The sequence below is a fragment of the Symphalangus syndactylus genome, chromosome 5, assembly GCF_028878055.3.
Source record: "Symphalangus syndactylus isolate Jambi chromosome 5, NHGRI_mSymSyn1-v2.1_pri, whole genome shotgun sequence".
In the NCBI taxonomy this organism is placed as follows: domain Eukaryota; kingdom Metazoa; phylum Chordata; class Mammalia; order Primates; family Hylobatidae; genus Symphalangus; species Symphalangus syndactylus.
This window is the reverse complement of record NC_072427.2, coordinates 47,380,955-47,403,705: the sequence shown is the minus strand read 5'-3', so window position 1 is coordinate 47,403,705 and position 22,751 is coordinate 47,380,955. Positions and strand designations below refer to the sequence as shown.

Here is a 22,751-nt window from a genome sequence, read left to right as displayed (position 1 = left end):
CTGTGTTTTTAAAAATAGGTCTAATACCAAGATCATCAAACACGAATCTGAGTTTTCAAATTTCTCACACTGAAATGCACACTAATCAAATTACTGCCAGAGATGCTCTAAATTCCAGTTATTTAATATTTACCAAGCCAGCTTCTAGAAGCTGTCCAAAAAATACGGCTTCATTTCTCCATGTGCCATACGTTGATTGAACTTCAAAGACTTCGGAAGTCTTACACATTAAAACAAAGTTTATTTCTAATAATAAAGAACTCCCAACTGCTGCATCAATGTCTGTTCTTGAAAAATATGCAAATAACTAATTGAAATATATTTGTTTTGAAATCTACCACTGTGCCAAATGTCAATTAGGAAGGGGAACGAACATAGGTTGGGATTGGATCTGTTTGTCCTTCAAAGTTTATGGATATATGGTACTTCAGTGAAAACAAAATCAGCAATCTGCTTATTTTCCTCTGATTAAGTGAAGAGAAAAGGTGTGAAAGCAATAAACATTCCTTCCTTTTTTCCTGTTCTTATGGTAAATCCAGCAGATTTAAGAAAAGGTTTCTGGGTTAAAAGGTGAAAGAGGCAGAGGCATGACTACTAATCATTCAAAGCTTAACTGCAGTGAGGAAACAGAAATTTCTATCGAGAGGTGCGCATAGAGAATATGATTGTTTTGGAATGTGGAGTCCTTGGGGAGCAAGGGATCTCTTGTTTGACCAAACGTAGTACAGTATGAGTAGGGGAGCGTGAGGGGTTGAAAGTGGAGTACATGGCTGTATTATGGCAGAAGAACAGGTGCCAGAAAGATCAAGGGAAGTTACCAAGGAAACTTCACCTATTCTAAGGTGCCAACTTTGACCAATCTCCTCACTTATTTACAGAAGCAATTTCTATACTATTCTGGTATTTAGGCAATAGGTGATATTTACCGACCATTACTGTATAAATTCCAAAATTATCAACTGTGGGAGATGAGAAAAATATATTCACTTAATTTCTATCAAATATATCACATATGTTGATACTTCCAAAAATAAACTGAAGATATCTTTAAACAGAATTTTTTAAAAAGCTCCTAGGACTGGGCATGGTGGCTCACGCCTGTAATCCCAGCATTTTAGGAGGCCAACGGGCAGATCATGAGGTCAGGAGTTCGAGGCCAGCCTGGCCAACATGGTGAAACCCCGTCTCTACTAAAATACAAAAATTAGCCGGGCCTGGTACCGTATGCCTGTAATCCCAGCAACTTGGGAGGCTGAGGCAGGAGACTCTCTCGAACCCGGGAGGTGGAGGTTGCAGTGAGCCGAGATCGCACCACTGCACTCCAGCCTGGGCAACAGGGTGAGACTCCATCTCAAAAAAACAAAAACAAAAACAAAAACAAAAAAAAAGTTCCCTTGTTCTTCCAGATATTATGACCAGGTTTATTTAATAATAACACAAAAGCATCCTTTGTGGCACATATAAGAGACAGTACTATTGTTCTTTTAAATAGAGGTATATATCTCCTTAGGACAGTTCAAATGACTGTAATATTTTTATAAACTGAAGAGCTGAAAGAAACAAATTTGAAAAGTAAAAGATTTTTTACTGAGTCACAATGTTTTTATAGCTTATGGACAATCTTTGCTTAATCATACACTTACTGGTGAAGACAACTGGAGAAAATAGGAACAAAGGAACAAACCTGATGGAAGATATATAATAAGAGTAACAATACGAAAACGTAAAGGCTCAAACACAAGCTGATTACAGGCATGCAATCATCAATTTTAATGGATCCCTGGGCAAACAGTTCCTAAAATTATCTGATTTCAGGGCTAACTCCTCAACAAAACATCTTTTGGGGGTGGGGTTGTGTGTGTGTGTGTGTGTGTGTGTGTGTGTGCAGTGTGGAGACTGAAGAGAGCTAGGAGGCAGGAGAGATGGGTGGGTAAATGAACATGAGCTGACTCTATGGTAAAACACAAACATCAAAAGACATGATGACAATATGGATGAGTTTTACCCAGAAAACAATATATGGTATGGGGGCATAAATGTATATAATTCAAGAGGAACTATACTCATGAAATAATTCCTGCAAATACCACAATACTTAAGACCTAATAAGCAGTAGATCACTTTTCATTAACATAAAAAAAAACAAATTAAAAAACCCTAACTACAATTAAAAATAGCTTGTTCTATAGCTGTAGTATATAGAACTGCCACAACCCCAATTAAAATTACATCCATAATTTTTCTGGCCAGCCAGTTTTGAAATACACTCATTTTTGGCCCCAAAAGGCCTAGCTTATTTATCTTTAAAGGGCAAAATAAATTTCTTAATTTGATATCTCTCTCTTTTTTTTTTTTTTTTTGAGACGGAGTCTTGCTGTTACCCAGACTGGAATGCATTGCCACGATTTCGGCTCACTGCACCCTCCACCTCCCGGGTTCAAGCGATTCTCCTGCCTCAGCCACTCAAGTAGTTGGGATTACAGGCATGTGCCACCACACCTGGCTAATTTTTGTATTTTTAGTAGAGATGGGGTTTTACTATGTTGGCCAGGCTGGTCTCAAACTCCCGACCTCAAGTGATCCGCCTGCCTAGACCTCCCAAAGTGCTGGGATTATAGGCGTGAGCCACAGCGTCTGGCCCTTAATTTGATCTTTACCAAGTAGTAACACATCCGCAATTTTCTCTGTGTATTTTAAGGTCTACATTAATCTAAGTTCTGTATATTATATACAAAAGCTAAATGCAATGGCAGATAACAAATAAATTACCAATATCCTTCCCTGTGATATCTCGTCCAGGAACTAACATATATATCAATTGTCTTGTAGCTATTCCCCTGGCCAGCTTTCTACCTAAAGGCCTGGACAGATTATTATTTTTAGCTTTTGTATCTCATTTAACTAAAGAAAAAGTTATTTACTATATTTCTCAATTATGAGAGTTAACGAGATTGACAATATTAAACATTGTCAATATTACATAGGTCTTTATCTTTAACCTACATACTTCAGTGACCATTGTTCAATAAAAAGCACAAAATTCATGATGCAAAATACTAGGCTTAAAATAAGCATCTTAACCTGAGTAATTAACACTTTACCTTGATAAAAGCATCATCTTCCACAGAAGCATCTCCACTCAACTCATCTGCTTCATGTTTTTTACCTGCGAAAGAAGGAAAATGGGCTAACAACCAATATTTTATTACTTTAAGAACAAAAAATATTCAGAGTTTACCCTGCAATAGCACTCTTCACTCCCAAACTGTCTGACAAAGCTAATGTCAACTGCTTCTAAACCACCTGGTCAGAGCTGTCCCAAACAAAAAAAGCTTTCCTATGTCATACTGTTTCACTGTAACACACTGTGCACATAAACCTACATATGAACCCATCAGCTTAACTGACTTGACATATATGGTGCATTTTTCTTTACATCAGCTGAATTTTCTATCCTCAATTATCTGAGAAGTTGTGATACCTTTCAATGGCATTCTACTAACTATATATATATGGACACCTGATAGCTAAGTACAAGATCTGTATCTCCCACAAAGGCTTTCCTATGTTCTTCTCTTCAACAAGCATTCTCTGAAATAAAAATCCTCACACTTTAATCTTCATCTTACAATCCATCAGGTGGTTGATTACATATTGCCTTGTACTCTGTCTCTAGTACACCTTGCCTCTTCGTAGAGAAGAAATTCCTTAAATACAGTGACTACTTTTATGCTAATTATTTATTTCACCAAAAGCCTAAATATAAAGAGTGCTGCCCACTTAACACAATAACTGATTTAAGGCATGCAGAAATTACTGCAGAGTGAAAACTGTTAATAGCTTTCTGACAAACTACAGACCTTCTTTGCCCATCTTCAAAACTTTAAAAACTGGTAGTTAGAATTTTTTTTTTTAAGAATATTTATTTATTTATTCTTGAGACAGAGTCTCACTCTGTTGCCCAGGCTGGAGTGCAGTGGTGCAATCTCGGCTCACTGTAACTTCCCCTCCTGGGTTCAAGAGGTTCTCCTACCTCAGCCTCCCAAGTAGCTAGAATTACAGGCACGAGGTACCATGCCTGGCTAATTTTTGTATTTTTAGTAGAGACAGATGGAGTTTCACCACGTTGGCCAGGCTGGTTTCGATCTCCTGACCTCAAGTGATCTGCCCACCTCAGCCTCCCAAAGTGCTAGGATTACAGGCATTGAGCCATTGCGCCCGGCTGGTAGTTGGAACTTTAAAATCGTTTTTCACATTAAAAAAAAAAAAAAAAAAAGTTTTCCACAGAGGCAATGCTAAAAGTTTATTATGTTTTCAGGCTAGTCCACAAAATCCTACTTAAAAATCCTTAATGTACTAGAAATGCCATAAAAAAAGACATCTGCTGGAAGTTTACTATTAAAACAAATTTTTTTTTCATTTCTTTTGAAACATGAATGGATGTTCTTCCCCAAGGCCAACGAATGAACTTTTTTCCCTTTGCCTATAACCGGCACAGACAGTGCTACTACCTAGTTCAAGCTTCAGTAATCAGGGTAGAGGTTTAGCTGTTGCAATAAATATTATAAAATTTAGTATACCTGCATTTCCCTAGTCTCCTCGGTAGCTCCTATCTGTCATTACTCCCAATTCTAAGTCATTTCCGCAAATGAGTGATAAAAGGGGAAATGATATGCTAGTCCTTCCAAGTATGCAAAAAACAAGATTAGGAGCAGGGATTTTTCTTTTACTCAATTAGTAGCTGAAGGCTTGTGAGAACCAAATAAGAAATGAAGTGTGGCGCTTGGTGTTGTGCTAGTTTCCTATTTACAATGTTGACGTTTGCATTTTGAGGAAAACATAACTTTTTGGTTTAACTTTTTGGTTTACTTTGCATATAAATTACTTTGCATATAATTTTACAATTACTGTCATTCTCTTTATCACTAAACTTAATTTGTACACGAGAATTTCACATAACAACAAGTCTATCTGATTATGTTGCCCTAAAGTCTAAAATTAGAAGTTACTAAAAGGGCAATCACTAAGAAAGAAAAAAAATTAAAGATGTTCTTTTCCTGAAAAAGAAAACTACTAAATTTTTTTTTTTTTTCTGAGACAGAGTCTTGCTCTGTCGCCCAGGCTGGAATGCAGAGGCAACCTCTGCCTCCCGAGTTCAAGCGATTCTCCTGCCTCAGCCTCCCGAGTAGATGGGACTACAGGCGCGTGCTACCACACCTGGCTAATGTTTTGTATTTTTAGTAGAGACAGGGTTTCACCGTGTTAGCCAGGATGGTCTCGATCTCCTGACCTTAGGTGATCCACCCACCTCGGCCTCCCAAAGTGCTGGGATAACAGGCGGGAGCCACCACGCCCAGATAATTACATTCTTCTATTACATTTAGAGAAGGTTCCATAATACAAAAACCTTAAAGAGGCTACTTTTTGGGAGAAAAACGCTTTTTTAAAATATCAAATCTTGCTGGAAGAGGTGGCTAATGCCCGTAATCCCAGCACTTTGGGAGGCTGGGGTGGGAGAATCGCTTCAGCCCATGAGTTGAGACCAGCCCAGGCAACACCAGCTTTTGAAGAGATCCCTATCTCTTCAAAAAAATTTTTTTAAACACAGCTGGGTGTGGCGGTGTATGCCGGTAGTCCCAGCTATTCAGGAGGCTGAGGTGGGAGGACTGCTTGAACCCAGGAGGTGGGAGAATTGCTTGAACCCAGGAGAGCAAGGCTGCAGTGAGCTGTAATTATACCAACCACTGCACTCCAGCCTGGACAACAGAGCGAGACCCTATCTCAGAAGCAAAATAAACCAAAACATCAAATCCTCTCCCATACACACTCACCACCAAATAGCCTATAGAGCAGAACTTTTGGGGGAACTCCTTTAGATCATTTACAAATGCTATTTATTCCTTATAATCACAAACTGCCTTACAATTTGCAAAGCACTTAAAAAAAATTTCAGTTGATTTGTCCAAGCACCCTATGACGGTACATGGGTCCATTATCACAATTTTACAAAAGAGAAAATGAGCCTGAGAGGTTAAATACCTTGCCTAAAACTTGAAAATGGTGCGGTCAGAACTAAAGCCAGGATTTCGCGACCAATCTTGAATTCCTGCCACTATATCTTATTATGACCTGTATAAAACACATTACTCTAATAAGGAGTGGTGAATTAATTCAACTTAATTATCTTTGAGGCCGGGCGCAGTGGCTCATGCCTGTAAACCCAGCACTTTGGGAGGCCAAGGAGGGCAGATCGCTTGAAGCCCAGGGTTCGAGAGCAGCCTGGCCAACTAGCAAAACCCCACCTCTACTAAAAAATACAAAAAAGTAGCTGGGCATGGTGGTGCACGCCTGTAATCCCAGCTACTCAGGAGGCTGAGGCACTGGGTTCAATCACTTGAACTGGGGAAGTGGAGGTTGCAGTAAGCTGAGATCGCCCCACTGCACTAACGCCTGAGAGACAGAGCGACACTCTGTCTTCAAAGTAAAATAAATAAATAAGGCTGGGCACAGCGGCTCATGCCTGTAATCCCAGCACTTTGGGAGGCCAAGGTAGGTGGATCACCTGAGGTTAGGAGTTTGAGACCAGCCTGGCCAACATCGTGAAACCCCATCTCTACTAAAAATATAAAATTAGCCGGGCATGGTGGCACATGCCTATAATCCCAGCTAATTGGGAGGCTGAGGCAGGAGAATCACCTGAACCCAGGAGGTGGAGGCTGCAGTGAACCAAGATCGCAATGCAGCACTCCAGCCTGGGCAATGGAACGGGACTCCATCTCAAAATAAATAAATAAATAAACAAATAAATAAATAAATAAATATTTTTTGGCTGGGCGTGGTGGCTCACGCCTGTAATCCCAACACTTTGGGAGGCAGAGGTGGGCAGATCACGTGAGGTCAGGAGTTTGAGACCAGCCTGGCCAACATAGTGAAACCCGTTCTTTACTAAAAACACAAAAATTAGCCGGGCGTGGTGATGGGCGCCTGTAATCCCAGCTACTCGGGAGGCTGAGGCAGGAGAATCATTTGAACCCAGGAGGTGGAGGTTGCAGTGAGCCGAGATTGCGCCAGTGTACTCTAGCCTTGGCAACACAGCAAGACTCCATCTCAAAAATAAAAAATAAAAAAATTTTAAAATAAAGGTATTATCTTTGAAATGGCAGTCCTCAGCATAATGACAAATTACATACTATGCACACTCTGTGTCGAATTTCACTTCTTTTAGTGAAAAACAGGAAAACCAAATTACACTTCAGCAACAAAAACAGCAGTCATTACTACTGAAGCGGCATCTATGGTCCAGGTGCTAGGATAAATTCTTCATATGCATTTATGTGCTTGTATTTTAAAATGTTATCCTCACAACTACTCTGAAACCATTATGACCCTTTTACAAAAAAGACACTAAGTCTGAAAAATTAGATTACAAAGCTAGTAAATGGCAGTGCTTCAATTTAAACGCAGCCCAATTTCCATTCCTCAAAACCATTAGATCTTTGAGGAGCTACAATGTGCCATTTGTTTAAAATATTATCTTTTACTGTAAACACAAGTTCCAAAATCCACATGTATAAAATTTTAAAATGTGAGACTCACTTGCCCAATGACGATGATGCACAGGCAACAAGAGGCAGCACTGGGGTATGTAAAAATGGTCTAATTTTGCTGTCCCATACTGTTTCCAACAGCTGTTACAATACAATCACACTGGACATTTAATGTTTCAGCTTGTAATCTTAAAAGCCATTAGGACAAGATTGTCAAACAGTGATGAAACTGGAGTAACAACCTGATACATAGTATTCAAGAAAACTGAAATCTCACATTAGCTTTGGACTGCTTTCATAATTTGCAACTTTTGGCTTGTTTTACACATGGTAAACTAGAAACTTTACACATGGTAAATACTGTTAACTTCTTTTTTTTTTTTTTTTTTGAGACAGACTCTCACTCTGTCATGCAGGCTGAAGTTTAGTGGCATGATCTTCACTCACTGCAACCTCTGCCTCCCAGGTTCAAGCGATTCTCATGCCTCAGCCTCATGAGGAGCTGGGATTACAGGCGCACACCACCACCCCAGCTAATTTTTGTATTTTTAGTAGAGACAGGGTTTCAGCATGTTGACCAGGCTGGTCTCGAACTCCTGACTCCAGCCGACTATATTGTAATTTCTTATTTTGTGAAAAAACACTTCCCCCCTCCATACAAAATCTAACTCATTTTAAAAAGCTATAATGTTGCTAGGTGAGGTGGCTCACACCTGTAATCCCAGTACTTTGGGAGGCTGAGGTGGGCGGACCACTTGAGGTCAGGAGCGTGCAACTAGCCTGGCCAACATGGTAAAACCCTGTCTCTACTAAAAACACAAAAAAGTAGCCGGGTGTGGTGACTCATGGTTGTAATTCCAGCTATTTGGGAGGCTGAGGCAGAAGGATTGCTTGAATCTGGGAGGTGGAGATTGCAGTGAGCCGAGATCATGCCACTGCACTCCAGTCTGGGTGACAAGAGCAAAACTCTGCCTCAAAAAAAAAAAAAAAAAAAAAAAAAAGCTATAATGTTTATCAGCCAGCTCAGAACCTAGTACAATACCATATATATTTATATAATATATAATATGTATAGTATATGATATACAATGTGTATATTATTATATAAATATATAAAATATATATTATATACATATAAAATATATATTATATTATATATTATATGCATATATAAAAAATATATAAAATATATAATATAAAACCGATATTCAAGCATTGTATCTTTATTTTATTTTTTTTGAGATGGAGTCTCACTCTGTCACCCAGACTGGAGTACAGTGGTGCGATCTTGGCTCACTGCCACCTCCATCTTATGGGTTCGAGCAATTCTCCCGCTTCAGCCTCCCAAGTAGCTGGGATTACAGGCACGTGCTGCCACCACATCCAGCTAATTTTTCTATTTTTAGTAGAGACAGGGTTTCACCAAGTTGGCCAGACTGGTCTCGAACTCCTGACCTCTAGTGATCTGCCCGCCTCAGCCTCCCAAAATGCTGGGATTACAGGGGTGAGCGACTGCACCCAGCCACATTATATATTTTCTGACTGATCAGATGGAGTAAGTCCTATGCTGGACACTAATGGAAAACAGGTCGGGCATGGTGGCTTGAACCTGTAATCTCAAACCCTTTGGGAGGCCAAAGCAGGAGGGTTAACTGAGGTCAGAAGTTCGAGACTAGTATGGACAACATGGTGGAGCCCCGTATCTACAAAAAAACACACAAATTGGCCAGGCGTGGTGGTGTGCACCTGCCATCCAGCTACTAGGTGGGCTGATGTGGGAGGATCCCTTAAGCCCAGGAGGTCAAGAATGCAGTGAGCCAAGATTGCGCCACTCAATTTCAATCTGGGTGACAGAGACTCCTCAAAAATAAACAAATAAATAAATAATCTCTAAAAGTTAAAAACAAGAAAACAAGGTCTGGATTTCTATTTGGCCCAACTGGGAGAAAGGGGTGACATGGCAGTTCAACTAACTTTGTGTGTAACCCATCCTGTCAGTACATCCTGTCACTACATCTGCAGGTCCCTAACTTTTGTAATATCACACACGAGAAAGAATTTTAAAGACCAAATCACCCTTAAATTCCAACAAGCAGCACTATCTTCAGCACATTTTTGTACAGTCAAGTAACCATTTATGTCTATCCCATTTAAACCTTTGCTATCAAAGCTCCTGCTGCAAATCAACTAAATAGTTTCACCTCTTTTGTCCTACAGGGGATGTAGCAACTGCCACAAAACTGTGAAAGTGGCATGACCAGGATAAAGGAACTAACTGAAAGTGTAAGGCAGATTGAAGCCAAACTTTTTTTTTTTTTTTTTTTGGAGACACTGTCTCACTCTTCTTGCCCAGGCTGGAGTGCAGTGCAGTGGCGCGATCTTGGCTCACTGCAACCTCTGCCTTTCGAGTTCAAGCAATTCTCCTGATTCAGCCTCCTGAGTAGCTGGGATTATAGCCTCATGCCACCACATGCAGCTAATTTTTGTATTTTTAATAGAGACAGGGTTTCATCACGTTGGCCAGGCTGTCTCGAACTCCTGGCCTCAAGTGATCCACCGGCCTTGGCCTCCCAAGGTGCTGGGATTAGAGGCGTGAGCCACCACGCCTGGCCTGAAGCCAAACTTTTATGCTTTGAGGAAAAAACTACAAAATAAATTGGGCAGTAAACATAATCTGAATAACAAAATAAAAAATGAAAGCAAGATTAACCTATCACATCCTAAACTATCACAGTAGTAACATGGCTATTTTGAAACAACAACAACAACAAAAATCTAAAATATTATTTGCATGATTTTAGGGCCTAAAGTAAAATGGCAAAGTAAAAACGTATATACCAGAGAAAGACAAGACTATAAACATTTATGCAGCATAAATTTGTATAGGTCCAAAAATTCTTAATGCAACCCTCTATGTTTCAGAATTCACAATTTTCAGATTTTAGAAGAGTAAAATGTTGCACGTACTATTTATTAAGTTAAACCTCCCAGTGGCTTCTGGAACAGTATTTCACAATCACAGAAACATTTTGTGCAATGAAATGTAAGCAGATTCACATCAAATGGGATAAATCAATATAAATAAATAAGTTTTGCCACCAAACTTAAGAAAAAATTTTCAGTTTTCAGAACTTTTTCTGTTTGAGAATTCTGAGGATTTTGGATCATAAATTGGCTTTCTCCTCCAAAGGCAAATTGGTCTTTATAAGGGTTTGCAGTTTTCCTTTTCCTCCAAAGGCAAACTGGTCCTTACAATTGTTTGCAATTTTCCTTAAGTTCAGAAATACCTCCCAAACAAAAACAAATCCCACTTAATAATGAGTTTTTTTTTTCTCTGAGACAAGGTCTCGCTCTATCGCCCAGGCTGGAGTGCAGTGGCAGTCATGGTTCACTGCAGCCTCAACCTCCTGGGTCCAAGCAGTCTTCCTGCCTTGGCCTCCCAAACTGGTGGGATTACAGGCGTGAGCCACTGCTCCCAGCCTAAGGAAATTTTAAAACCATTTTGCCAAAATACTTTATGGCTGAGTAACTTTTCCCCTTAAACATTAACAAGAGCTACAATAAAATGTTAAAAAAAAAAAAAAAAAAGCTTAGTTATAAAATTTCTGTTGCAAGGGAGGGGAAGATTAAGAAGATATGCCAAATTGAAATGTTTCCAGCAACAACCTCTCCCTGGTTGCATGGAGTATCTTAAAACAATCACAGGCCATGCCTTGTATTGTCTGCAAGTGTTTTAGCTTCTCTTCTATTAAACTGACATTTTACTAATAAAATCATTTTTCTGAAAGGCCTTGTACATTGTCTTAAACACAACAGTCATACAATAGGTAACTCTGAGTTTTTTGTTTCTGTTTTTGTGGCAGGGTCTTACTCTATTGCCCAGGCTGGAGTGCAGTGGCACAATCTCAGCTCACTGCAACCTCTGCATCCTGGGTTCAAGTGACTCTCCTGCCTCAGCCTCCTGAGTAGCTAAGGTTACACATGCCCAACATCACGCCCAGCTAGTTTTTGTATTTTTAGTAGAGATGGGGTTTCACCATGTTGGCCATGCTGGTCTCGAACTCCTGACCTCAAGTGATCCAGCCGCCTCGGCCTCCCAAAGTGCTGTGTTTACAAGCGTGAGCCATCCCACCTGGCCCAATAGGTCACTTTGAAAAATTACTACAAAGATAATTCACATTCATTATAATAAACCTTGAATATGCCAAAGGTATATTTTTCAAATCTCTTACATTAATTATCTAAAGATGAACAGAATAAACATTTCTGGCACACTCCTTCAGGCAGGTGTGCCTACAAACACAAGACTGTCAAAGGTAATTTAACTGGGTTCTTAATGAATTATCTTTCTATTCTATCAGTAAAAAGAAAATAGTCCTGCTTAACTCTCAGCACTGTTGTGAGAATCAAATAAAGCAATGTAGAAGTTTTCCGAAAACTGAAAAGTATATAAAACAATCTAGAAACTGACCAGCAGAGAGATGAATAAAAATGATGCTAAATTTCAAGCTTTAGTTTAGATTAGTTAGTTCTTAACTCCAGGTGTATGTAAGAATCACCTGGGGAGCTTTTAGAAAATACATACTGATGCCTGGGCCCCCAACATAACAACCCAAACCAACTGTATGGGGAGTGAAAGCCTGCTATCTGTATTTTTTAAAATTCAAATGACTAACGCAGAGTGCAGATCATGAGCCACTAAGATAAGTGAATCTATCTACAGAAGCCGTTGAGAAGAATATAGACAGAACGTTATTGTTTTTTGATTCTCCAGACTACAGAAATATTTAAGTTCTATCTACCTTCAACAAAACACCATGTACGATGTGAATCTATTTTAGTTGTTGAAAAGGGGGGAAAAAAACCTTTAAACATAAACCTCCTGTAAGTACTTGCACATATACCTACACAACTTAGATCAACACGTGTTGTAATATGAAATGTGCTTTATGTGGTTGATTACTATATTAGATTAACTTTTAGAAAGCTTTACAGAGTAAACATGTACTTAATTATAAACATGTATATATATCATACGTAAAATGTTAGGTATGATAAATTCAGGGTGGTGGGATTACGGGTAATCTTAACTTTTTTGTACTTTTCTGGATTACCTTTTTTTTTTTTGAGACAGGGTCTTTTTCTGTCACCCAGGCTGGAGTGCAGCAGCACCATTTCGGCTCACTGCAACCTCCTCCTCCCAAGTTCAAGTGATTCTCCTGCCTGAGCCTCCGGAGTAGCTGGGATTACAGGCACATGCCACCACACCTGGCAAATTTTTGTATTTTTAGTAGAGAGCGGGTTTCACCATGTTGACCAGGCTGGTCTCGAACTCCTGACCTTGTAATCGCCCACATCGGCCTCCCAAAGTGCTGGGATTATAGGTGTGAGCCACTGCGCCTGGCCAAATGTAGGTTTTAATGGCTGCGATAAAAGGGCTAATTTTGTGAAATGAAAATGACATATACAGCCCTCTGAGGTTGGACAATATTCCAGCAAAGGTTCAGAGGCTTTTCAACACAGCATCAATGTGGTAAAGAATAAAAGGATGGGGCCGGGCGCGGTGGCTCACGCCTGTAATCCCAGCACTTTGGGAGGCCGAGGCCGGCGGATCACGAGGTCAGGAGATCGAGACCATCCTGGCTAACACGGTGAAACCCCGTCTCTACTAAAAATACAAAAAAAAAATTAGCCGGGCGAGGTGGCAGGCGCCTGTAGTCCCAGCTACAAGGGAGGCTGAGGCAGGAGAATGGCGTGAACCCCGGGGGGCGGAGCCTGCAGTGAGCCGAGATCGCGCCACTGCACTCCAGCCTGGGTGAAAGAGCGAGACTCCGTCTCAAAAAAAAAAAAAAAAAAAAAAAAAGAATAAAAGGATGATGCAATGATTCATGTGCGCTAAAAGTATATTTTACATATCAATGTGTGAGAAGCCATTATGCTCTTGAGAGACACACCTTTAAAAAAAAGATAAAAACTATTAATCCCTGATATACCTGCTTTTTACAAAGAAATATGCAATTAAAATAGGCACCAAAAGAGATATTTCTTTTTTTTTTTCTGTTTTTTGAGACCAAGTTTCACTCTTGTTGCCCAAGCTGGAGTGCAATGGCGCCATCTCAGCTCACTGCAACTTCTGCCTCCCGGGTTCAAGAGATTCTCCTGCCTCGGCCTCCCGAATAGCTGGGATTACAGATGCACACCACCACCATGCCCGGCTAATTTTTTGTATTTTTAGTAAAAACGGGGTTTCACCATGTTAGCCAGTCTGGTCTCAAACTCCTAACATCAGGTGATCCACCCACCTCAGCCTCCCAAAGTGCTGGGAATACAGGTGTGAGCCACGCGCCTGGCCCAAAAGAGGTATTTCTAAAAGCAGTTAAGAAAGCCCCCAAAAGGCCCTCAGTATTCATTCAACAAATATTTTTTGAGCACTTATTACGTGCCATGCTCTACACTAGGCATTACAGAGACAGAGGCAAATGAAAAACTATGTCCTGGCCTTCACAGCTTTCAGCCTTTCAGGTACCTAAGAAATATCTATAATGATTATACGCCCAAAGTCCTCCTCAATGCCACAGTTCTGATTAAAGTGTTACTTAACATCTGAACATACTATAGCTGGAGAAAAAAAAAGCTAATTACAGTACACTATGATACTGTGTTATATCAAATGTGCTTTATATGGCTGATTACTACATTTAATTGATACAAGTTTTAGAAAGCTTTATAGAGTAAACATGTACTTAATTATAAATATGTAGTCTGTGGTATTTTCCACAAAAAATTAGACATTAGATGTTTGGCCAAACCTATAACCTCAAAATATATTTGTTTCTACAGGAGAAAAACCAGATTGTACACATCATTTTTAGTCTTTTTAAAGTTGCCAGGTATTGCGAATTAGTTTTAACGTCGGTAAGTATTGTATTACATACAGTTCTAAATACTGTACTGATTAACCACATCACTTTTGCTGAAGTTAATTGGTGACTTTAAAGGTTTAAATTTTAAAAGAAAAGGATATGCCAGCATCAGGTAAACCAAAAGTCTTTAAATCTATAATCTCTAAAACGACCTAATGAGAAGTTAGCTCTACCTGTTTAACTACTTTTTAAACACACACCCAATTAATATAACCGTAAACTTCGATGGGTGAAGCTTTCTTCTAAGTTACTTATTTAAAAGTTCATAACAAAGAAAGTGTGAAGACTCAGGAAAGCCATTCTAAGATACAAACACCTACTCTATTAACTACATGTAAAGGAATTTTATAAATATGTTGATATAAATGTCAGAGCCCACTATAACATTATCAACATTGTTTGTGCTTGTAATAGCTGCATTTCAAAAATATCTTAGGAGAAACTTAAATATGTAGGTTCCTTTCCCTCTAACCTCTCTAAATACAATCATTTTAACATACATTTTAAAATGAAAGTTACCCTATAGTTATTTTATAAGAGAATAAGCTCAATGTTTCACCAAAGTATTTTTTCCTTAACTTTTATTCACTACCTTAATATTGTCATAAGAATGATTTCTTTTCCTGACAAGCTATTATATATTATATCTTGCTGATGTCTACATAATTACCTCTAAGTAATCCCCTTCTTGGCACTTTTCGTTTTCTAATAATTTGTGCTGAAGAAAAACTATACTGATTTCCTATGAGCTTACCTGTTGCTTCCTTAAACATCATTTTAGTTAAACAGAAAGCATTTTCTTCTCATTTTTGGCTATATAATTAAATTTCCAAACTAAAAGAGCCTTATAGGGGACCTAGTAAAATTTCCAGTTTTACAAAAGAGAAAACAGGTGCACTGAAGGAAAAGTGGCATAACCAAGATGAAATTATTTTCAAGGTAGATACCAGTAAGTAAAACAAGATCTGGCAAAAAGAATTGAATGTAGTAATTCAGCAACTTGATTGAAAAACTGATTATCAGCCAGGCACGGTGACTCACTTTGGGAAGCTGAGGCAGGAGGATTACCTGAGGTTGGGAGTTCGAGACAAGCCTGACCAACATGGAGAAATCTGTCTCTACTAAAAATACAAAATTAGTTGGGTGTGGTGGTGCATGACTGTAATCTCAGATACTCGGGAGGCTGAGGCAGGAGAATCGCTTGAAACCGGGAGGCAGAGGTTGCAGTGAGCCGAGATGGCACCACTGCACTCCAGCCTGGGTGACAAGAGCGAAACTCCGTCTCAAAAAAAAAAAAAAGAAAAATGGACATCACATTAAAACAAGATTTAATATATCCTTGGTTTTCAAATCTGTTCATTACTGATATTTTAATAAGTTTCCCTATACAAATTTGGTTTCTAAAAGTTATTATTTAAACATCTTAATTCTTTTTTAAAATGGAGATAGGGTCTCACTATGTTGCTTAGGCTGGTCTTGAACTCCTGGACTCAAGTGAGCCTCCCACTTTGGTCTTTTGGGATTATAGGCATGAGCCACTGCACCCAGGCTAAAATAATCTGATCACTTTGTAAACTGGCAGAGAAAACATCTCGAAGGCTAGAACTGAGTTGGTATGACGCATTTAAGCAAAACTGGCTCTAAAGATGATCAGTTGTTTGGAATTTGAGACAAGAGCATTCTTTAATAAGTAAACTGGGTTCAAAATCTCTCATATTAAAAGTAATAAAAATAAAATAATTGAATCAATAAGCATCTTTATTGTAAATTAATTCAAACTGTGTTTGGAGTTGGAGATTTACATTATATTCTTTGTAATTCACAGGATTTTCATAACAATGATAGCCGGAATTCAAGAAGACTAGAGCTTTTTGTCATGCATCTCTTAGAATGAGGCCTGCTACAGACAAATGATTAAATGTTACAACTTCTTTTTTTTTTTTGAAATGGAGTCTCATGCTGGAGTGCAGTGGCGTGACCTCAGCTCACCGCAACCTCCGCCTCCTGGGTTCAAGCGATTCTCCTCTCTCAGCCTCCCCAGCCTCCCGAGTAGCTGGGACTACAGGCACACGCGCCAGGACGCCCAGCTATTTTTTTTTTTTTTTTTTTGTATTTTTAGTAGAGACGGGGTTGCACCATGTTGGCCAGGCTGCTCTCGAATTCCTGACCACAGGTGATCCACCCACCTCAGCCTCTCAAAGTGCTGGGATTACAGGCGTGAGCCACTGCACCGGGCCCCCAAATGTTACAACTTCTAACTGAATACCTTAAGACCTCTTAACATCAGAGTTAGGGAATAAAGTTCAAGTATAACCCATACAAAGAAAAAAATTAGCAAACATACTGATAAAAATAAATAATGTTTACTTATTTAAAATGTTGTGGTGGCACGTGCCTGTAGTCCCAGCTACCAGGGAGGCTAAGGTGGGAGGGATCACTTAAGCCCAGGAGTTTGAGGCTGCAAAGAGCTAGCCACCACTGCACTCTAGCCTGGACAACAGAGCAATACCCTATTAAAAATATATATATATATCATACGATATATATACACACACATCTATATATCATATATATGATATATATACCTATGTCATAAAATGTATTGAAAAAACCCTTAAAATTTTATATTGCTGAAATTATTTCTAATAATAAGAGATAAATGATGTTCCTAGTCAAAACTGAAAAAGGGATATACAGAGAAATTAAAAGTAGGTGAGAAAGGAATAAATGATGTTTATTTTCAATGCTAAACTAATAATCAACTCAAACAACCTGGGACTACGGTTAATACACAGTACCTGTCAAACTACCACAGCATGCTAGGTAAAAGATATGAATCAAAACCACTGCAAGACACATGGTTAATTCCTGATATACTTATTTCTGAATTTCTATCGTTTTCCATTTTGAAATAGCCTCTGGTTTGTTAGCAGTCTTCTCATGACAAGCTTCTCTAAATACAGAAAATGTATCTCTCAAAGTGATATACTGAGTCAGAGTTATCTTAAAAGCTACCATTAAGATAACTTTTTTACTTCTCTAAACTACATCCCCACCTCTCCCAGGGAATGCTTCTTAGCCCTTTTCAATTTCCTTTGGCACAAACAGGGGACTCTCCTAACCTAGGAAAACTCAAAATAGTGAGTTGTCCTCATCTCTGATACCCAGGTGTGCTTAAGATCAAAATTTAATATTCCCTTTTCAAAATTAATCTATTCATTTTATTTTAGTTGCAATCATTCAGTGGTTGGGAGTAACACTTGGATCACTTAAAGCAGTAAAGAAAATTAGATTACAAAAAATGCAGCAGCTGTTCATGACAAACTCTGCATGAAAACTGTAGGTAAAGACCAGAATCCAGATATATCATGTCCACCCCCTGCCACTGTCCTTATAGGAGGGAGAAATTTGCAGTTATTCAAGTAAAGGTTTCACTTACCAAGAAGCTTTAAAAAATATGTAAGTTCCATTCATACTGCAAAATGTTCATTTAAAACCACTTTTAGCTAGTCACTAAATCATTATATCCTAGAAATATATTCTGCTCTAGCTTAAAAGTTACGAAATAAGAATCTTTAACATCCCTATAATTTAAAACTTTTTTAAGCTAATTAATCATGGATTTTTCCCTCTACCTTGTTAGTATGATTGGTGAGGTCTTTTTGAATTTCACTAAAAATTAGGAGGTATAATGGCATAAATGCAAATTAAGTTCCCCAAGTCAAACAAAGTACCAAACATAAAGGTTATAGATTTTTAATATACTAAAGAAAACAGCAAGGAGGCAAGGTGAAAGATTTGGTAGGAATTCCATCAATACTCTGCCAATTGTGGGACAAGGTAGACATGTGTTAAACTGTATTTTATTCAGGTCTTCACACTATGAAGCATCATTATACAACTTGACTTTGTAATTTTTTCGGGAAGCAATAAAGAACTGTTCTCACTTTCTAATCAGCTTCAGCCGAATCCTAAGGGCTACAAGTCACCCAAAGCCTGGCAACAGTAACTTTTCTTCCTTGACCCAAGAAGGCAGAGTGCCAGAGGGAAATAGCAAAGAGTAGCACTATATAAACAGGGCAAGAGGCACAAGAGCAGAGGCAAGTTATATAACCAAAATATATTTTAAAACATGTTCATAACTCGTAACAACCTTTGCCTTTAGTTGGTTTCTTGTTTGGAGTATCAGTTGAAACAGTTAATTCAATATTATCTGGATCGCCTCCTTCCTCTTCAATAGCCTACATTAGAAAGAGAAGTTAATATGCTACACAATCTATCTAAACTTATTTTATAAAAACGAAATGAAAAAAAATTTAGCAAACCTCAAGCCTCAAGACATTAGAATTGCCAGTCATTTCATAAACCAACTTCGAAAATGAGCAATTAAACTATACGAAAGAGTTAGAGAAACTTTCAGAGGGTAAAAAATCATTAGGTATCAAAATCGCAAGGAGGTTTAAATTCTGCCGTGTCAAGATCATCAAATATCGCATCATACTGGCCAAAAATCTAAATATGTTCTATTGCAGAAAAGTTGCTAGCTACTAAAGTAAATAACTAAAAAGAGTTTTCCTAGTTTCTGTAATGCAAACGTACTGCTCCTCTGCTACAATTCCAACGCTCACTCAAATAAACCAGAAAGCTAATCAGGAATGAAAAAGTAATTATTGCGCTGATGCAAAATTAAAAGCCTAGTGGAAAACAAAAACTCTGTCACCCACCCATCAACTCCCACTACCAATTCCCCCTCAAGATGGGGAAGAAACGGTTGGGCACAATTAAACGGTAACTTCCCAGAAGTCACCAAAGTAACCATTCTCTCTGAGGCCAAGAAATGCACACGCTCACCATGGCTAAAGGCTGGGGACCCAGCGCCTCCCAGGTCTCCACGATCGCCCTTGGGAGGCCGCGCCGGGCGGCCGCAACCCTCGCAGCCTGGCGGGGACGTCCCAGGGAGGCGGAGGCGCGCTGGGCTGCGGTGGCCGGTCCCTCGCAGGCCCGGCCCGGCCCGGGGCGCGGGGCGGGGGCACCGCGGAAGGGTCCCCGTCCTCCACACTCGCGGGAGCCGCCCCGGGCCTCCCTACCATGCCGTTCCGCAGGTCCCAGCGGCTGCGGGCGGCCGGAGTCTGTGGCGGAAGCGGGGCGCTGAGGCGCGGCCTAAACTCCCCTTCCCGGTCCTTCCCGGTCCTCGCCGGGCCTCACCTGCTTGAGTCGGGAGATGAGCACGGTCTTGACTCCAGTGATGTCTAAGTTCCGCCGCTTCAGCTCGGACTTCAGATCGATGACCCGCAGATCGGTGATCTTTTTACCTTCCCCCTGACCCGAGGCGGCCGAGGCTGCCACCGCACCGGTAGCGGCAGCCATCTTAGAAGAGCAGCGCGCTGCCGAGGCAGCGAGTGGGCTGCAGGGCGGCGGCAGCAGCGCCAACTTCCAACCAGGCCTCGGCGGCCGCCGGCGCCGCGCAGCGCTGCGCACAATGAGCCGCTGGCCCCTCCCCCGGTCCGCCACCCCAGCGCAACCCGCAGCAGCAGCCAGCACCCGGATGACGGCCGCGCGTGCGCACTAGCGCAGGGACCGGCAGCGGCGCGCTCAGTCGAGCGGGCCGCGGCCACTTGGGCGGTGCGCTCCCTTGTGTGGACTGGAAGGTCAGGCACGTCCTACCGCAGCAACGTCCGCCGCGCCGCCGTTCCCTCGTCGCTTCGTTGGCCATTTTCTTGCAACGTCTTCAGTCTTGAGCAACAACGATGTGCAGGTACTGAATGACATGGTGCGCGCGTTACTCAACACAAACCGAGGGGGCGCGTGCGCGCGCTGAACCTCTCAGGGAAATACTTTATCAGTTCTGCTGAATAATCGAAAAATTGTCGCCGGTGTGCACCAACGAACTAGGTTCCCCGAGTTCCATTCAAAAGACCTCAAAGCAATTCTAGGGCTGTTAGTCCAAAGAATAGGAAGGGCTGGCCTTTGACACATGCCTCATTGGCTGTCTCAGGAGAAAACATCATCGCCCTGCCCGTGGCAGCTTAGGTTATTCTAGGGTTGCCCTTGCTCACTTGAAAAACAGGAAAACTTCTTTCTTGTTGGCCTCAGGTTTGCTATCCTCCCCTGTAGACCTAATGGCTCAACACGAAATTGTTCAATGAATGAGAAAACTAGCTTATAAGTACTTGTTGCCGTTATCATATACTGTGTTCACTATTTCGCCCCCCAAAATTTGGGATTCCAAGAACAGTGACAATCTTCTTATGGAGGATCGGCCTGTACAAATGAGTACCTATTTGTAATTTTACCTTGTATTATTCATTATCAAAGTGGAAGCATTGATAGAATAAAACGATTCTATAAATTCCATAAGGTGATTATGATGCACAGTTAACTATACTGTATTTACTGGTTTTACAACTTAAATTCCTGAGATCTGACTCGCTTTAGATTACTTTTTCTGATTGGCTCAAAAAAAGGAAGACTGGACATTATAAAAGAATACCTGACATTAGGGTAGTTCTTTACAGTTTATAAGGCACTTTGACGTATAGTAACCCCCTTAATCCTTCCCAAGTCTGTCAGGTAAATCTCCGTGAGGCTTAGAGAGATTAAATTACTTGCCCATGTTCACACAGCTGGTATGTGGCTGAGCTGTGCTCAAATCCCAGGCTCCGGATTCCAAATCCAGCTCTGTCTCTGCTGCAGTATTGGTTTCACAATAATAATTTAGAATGCAAAGACTCCTTAGAAATCTTCTGGGCCATCACTTGAGGTCAGGAGTTCAAGACCAAACTGGCCAAGATACAGGGTTTAGTGGAAACCCCGTCTCTACAAAAAATACAAAAATTAGCCGGGCGTGGTGCTGAGCACCTGTAATCCCTGCTACTCAGGAGACTGAGGCAGGAGAATCACTTGAACCCGGGAGGCAGGGGTTGCAGTGAGATCTGGCCACTGCACTCCAACCTGGCCAACAGATCAAGACCCTGTCTCAAAAAAAAAAAAAAAAAAAAAAAGGCTGGGTGCTGTGGCTCATGCCTGTAATCTCTGCACTTTGGGAGGCTGAGGCGGGTGGATCACTAGAGGTCAGGAGTTCAAGACCAGCCTGGCCAACATGGTGAATCCCCATCTCTACTAAAAATACAAAAAATTAGCCGGGCGTGGTGGCACACACCTGTAATCCCAGCAACTTGGGAGGCTGAGGCAGAAGAATTGCTTGAACCCAGGAGGCGGAGGTTGTAGTGAGCTGAGATCACGCCATTGCACTCCAGCCTGGGCAACAGAGCTAGACTCCGTCTCAAAAAAAAGAAAAAAAAATCTTCTGGCCCAGTCCTCAATATTTTCAGAGATTTATCTGGGGACTTACAGCTACACTCTCTCTTTTTTTTGTTTTTGTTTTTGTTTTTATTTTTATTCTTTTGAAACAGGGTCTCACTGTGTCACCCAGATTGGAGTGCAGTGGTGTAATCATGGCTCACAGCAGCCTCAGCCTCCCAGGCTCAAGTGATCCTCCCACCTCAGCCTCCTGAATAGCTAGACTACAGGCGCCTGCCACCACGCCTGGCTAATTTTTGTATTTTTTGTAGAGACAGGGTTTCACCACATTGTTGCCCAGTCTGGTCTCGAACTCCTGGGCTCAAGTGATCCTTCCCCCTCAGCCTCTCAAGCAGCGTGCCAGCACACCCAGCTAATTTTTCTTTTCTTTTCTTTTTTTTTTTTTAGAGACAGGATCTCTCACTGTGTTGCCCAGGCTGGTCTCAAATTCCTGGGCTTACGCTGTCCTCCTGCTTCAGCCTCCTAAAGTGCTGGGATTACAGACGTGAGCCACCACACCTAGCCCGAATAGGCTTTTAAACCTTTCCTACCTTGAAACATCTTCATTTGACTCAGCTATTTCCTATTGGCAATAGTTATATTATTGTGTACTTGTCTTAATGAAAAGCGCATAGGTTATATTAAATAGTGATGGGGAGATAAATCATATAGATGTCTCTCTGAAGATAATGAAGATGTTTGACAAAACATTTTGAAACTTTTTAAAACATCAAAACCATAAAAGAAATAACAAGATAATGAGAAATTACTGGGCCAAAATTTGAGAGAAGTCTGAAATCTAGAGAGATGAGACCACCATTTGGAATAAAAGAAGCTGTTTGCTAATGCTGAAAGACAGGTGAGATTTGAGCACCACTTTTGGGTGATTTAAGGGATAAAAGGTGGAGCTGAGTCTGCCAAAGGAAGGGGTCCTGATTTGCCATCCCAAACTTAGTTGTTTTGTTGTTGTTTTTTGGGTTAT

General features: G+C 40.6%; 1 protein-coding gene across 8 annotated transcripts in view; it reads right to left on the bottom strand.

Moving 5' to 3' along the window:
* The window catches only part of SLTM (SAFB like transcription modulator), a 55,085-nt gene extending 34,900 nt beyond the window's left edge, over positions 1-20,185 (bottom strand). For all 8 annotated transcript variants that reach the window (XM_055278338.2, XM_055278339.2, XM_055278341.2 and 5 more), the window contains exons 1-3: positions 19,676-20,185; positions 18,624-18,711; positions 3,102-3,166 (exon numbers count right to left, since the gene is read on the bottom strand). In XM_055278338.2, coding sequence (XP_055134313.1) covers positions 3,102-3,166; positions 18,624-18,711; positions 19,676-19,837 — 315 coding nt within the window. In that variant the 5' untranslated portion in view covers positions 19,838-20,185. The remainder of the gene's footprint in view (positions 1-3,101; positions 3,167-18,623; positions 18,712-19,675) is intronic.
* Positions 20,186-22,751: the final 2,566 nt, after the last annotated feature.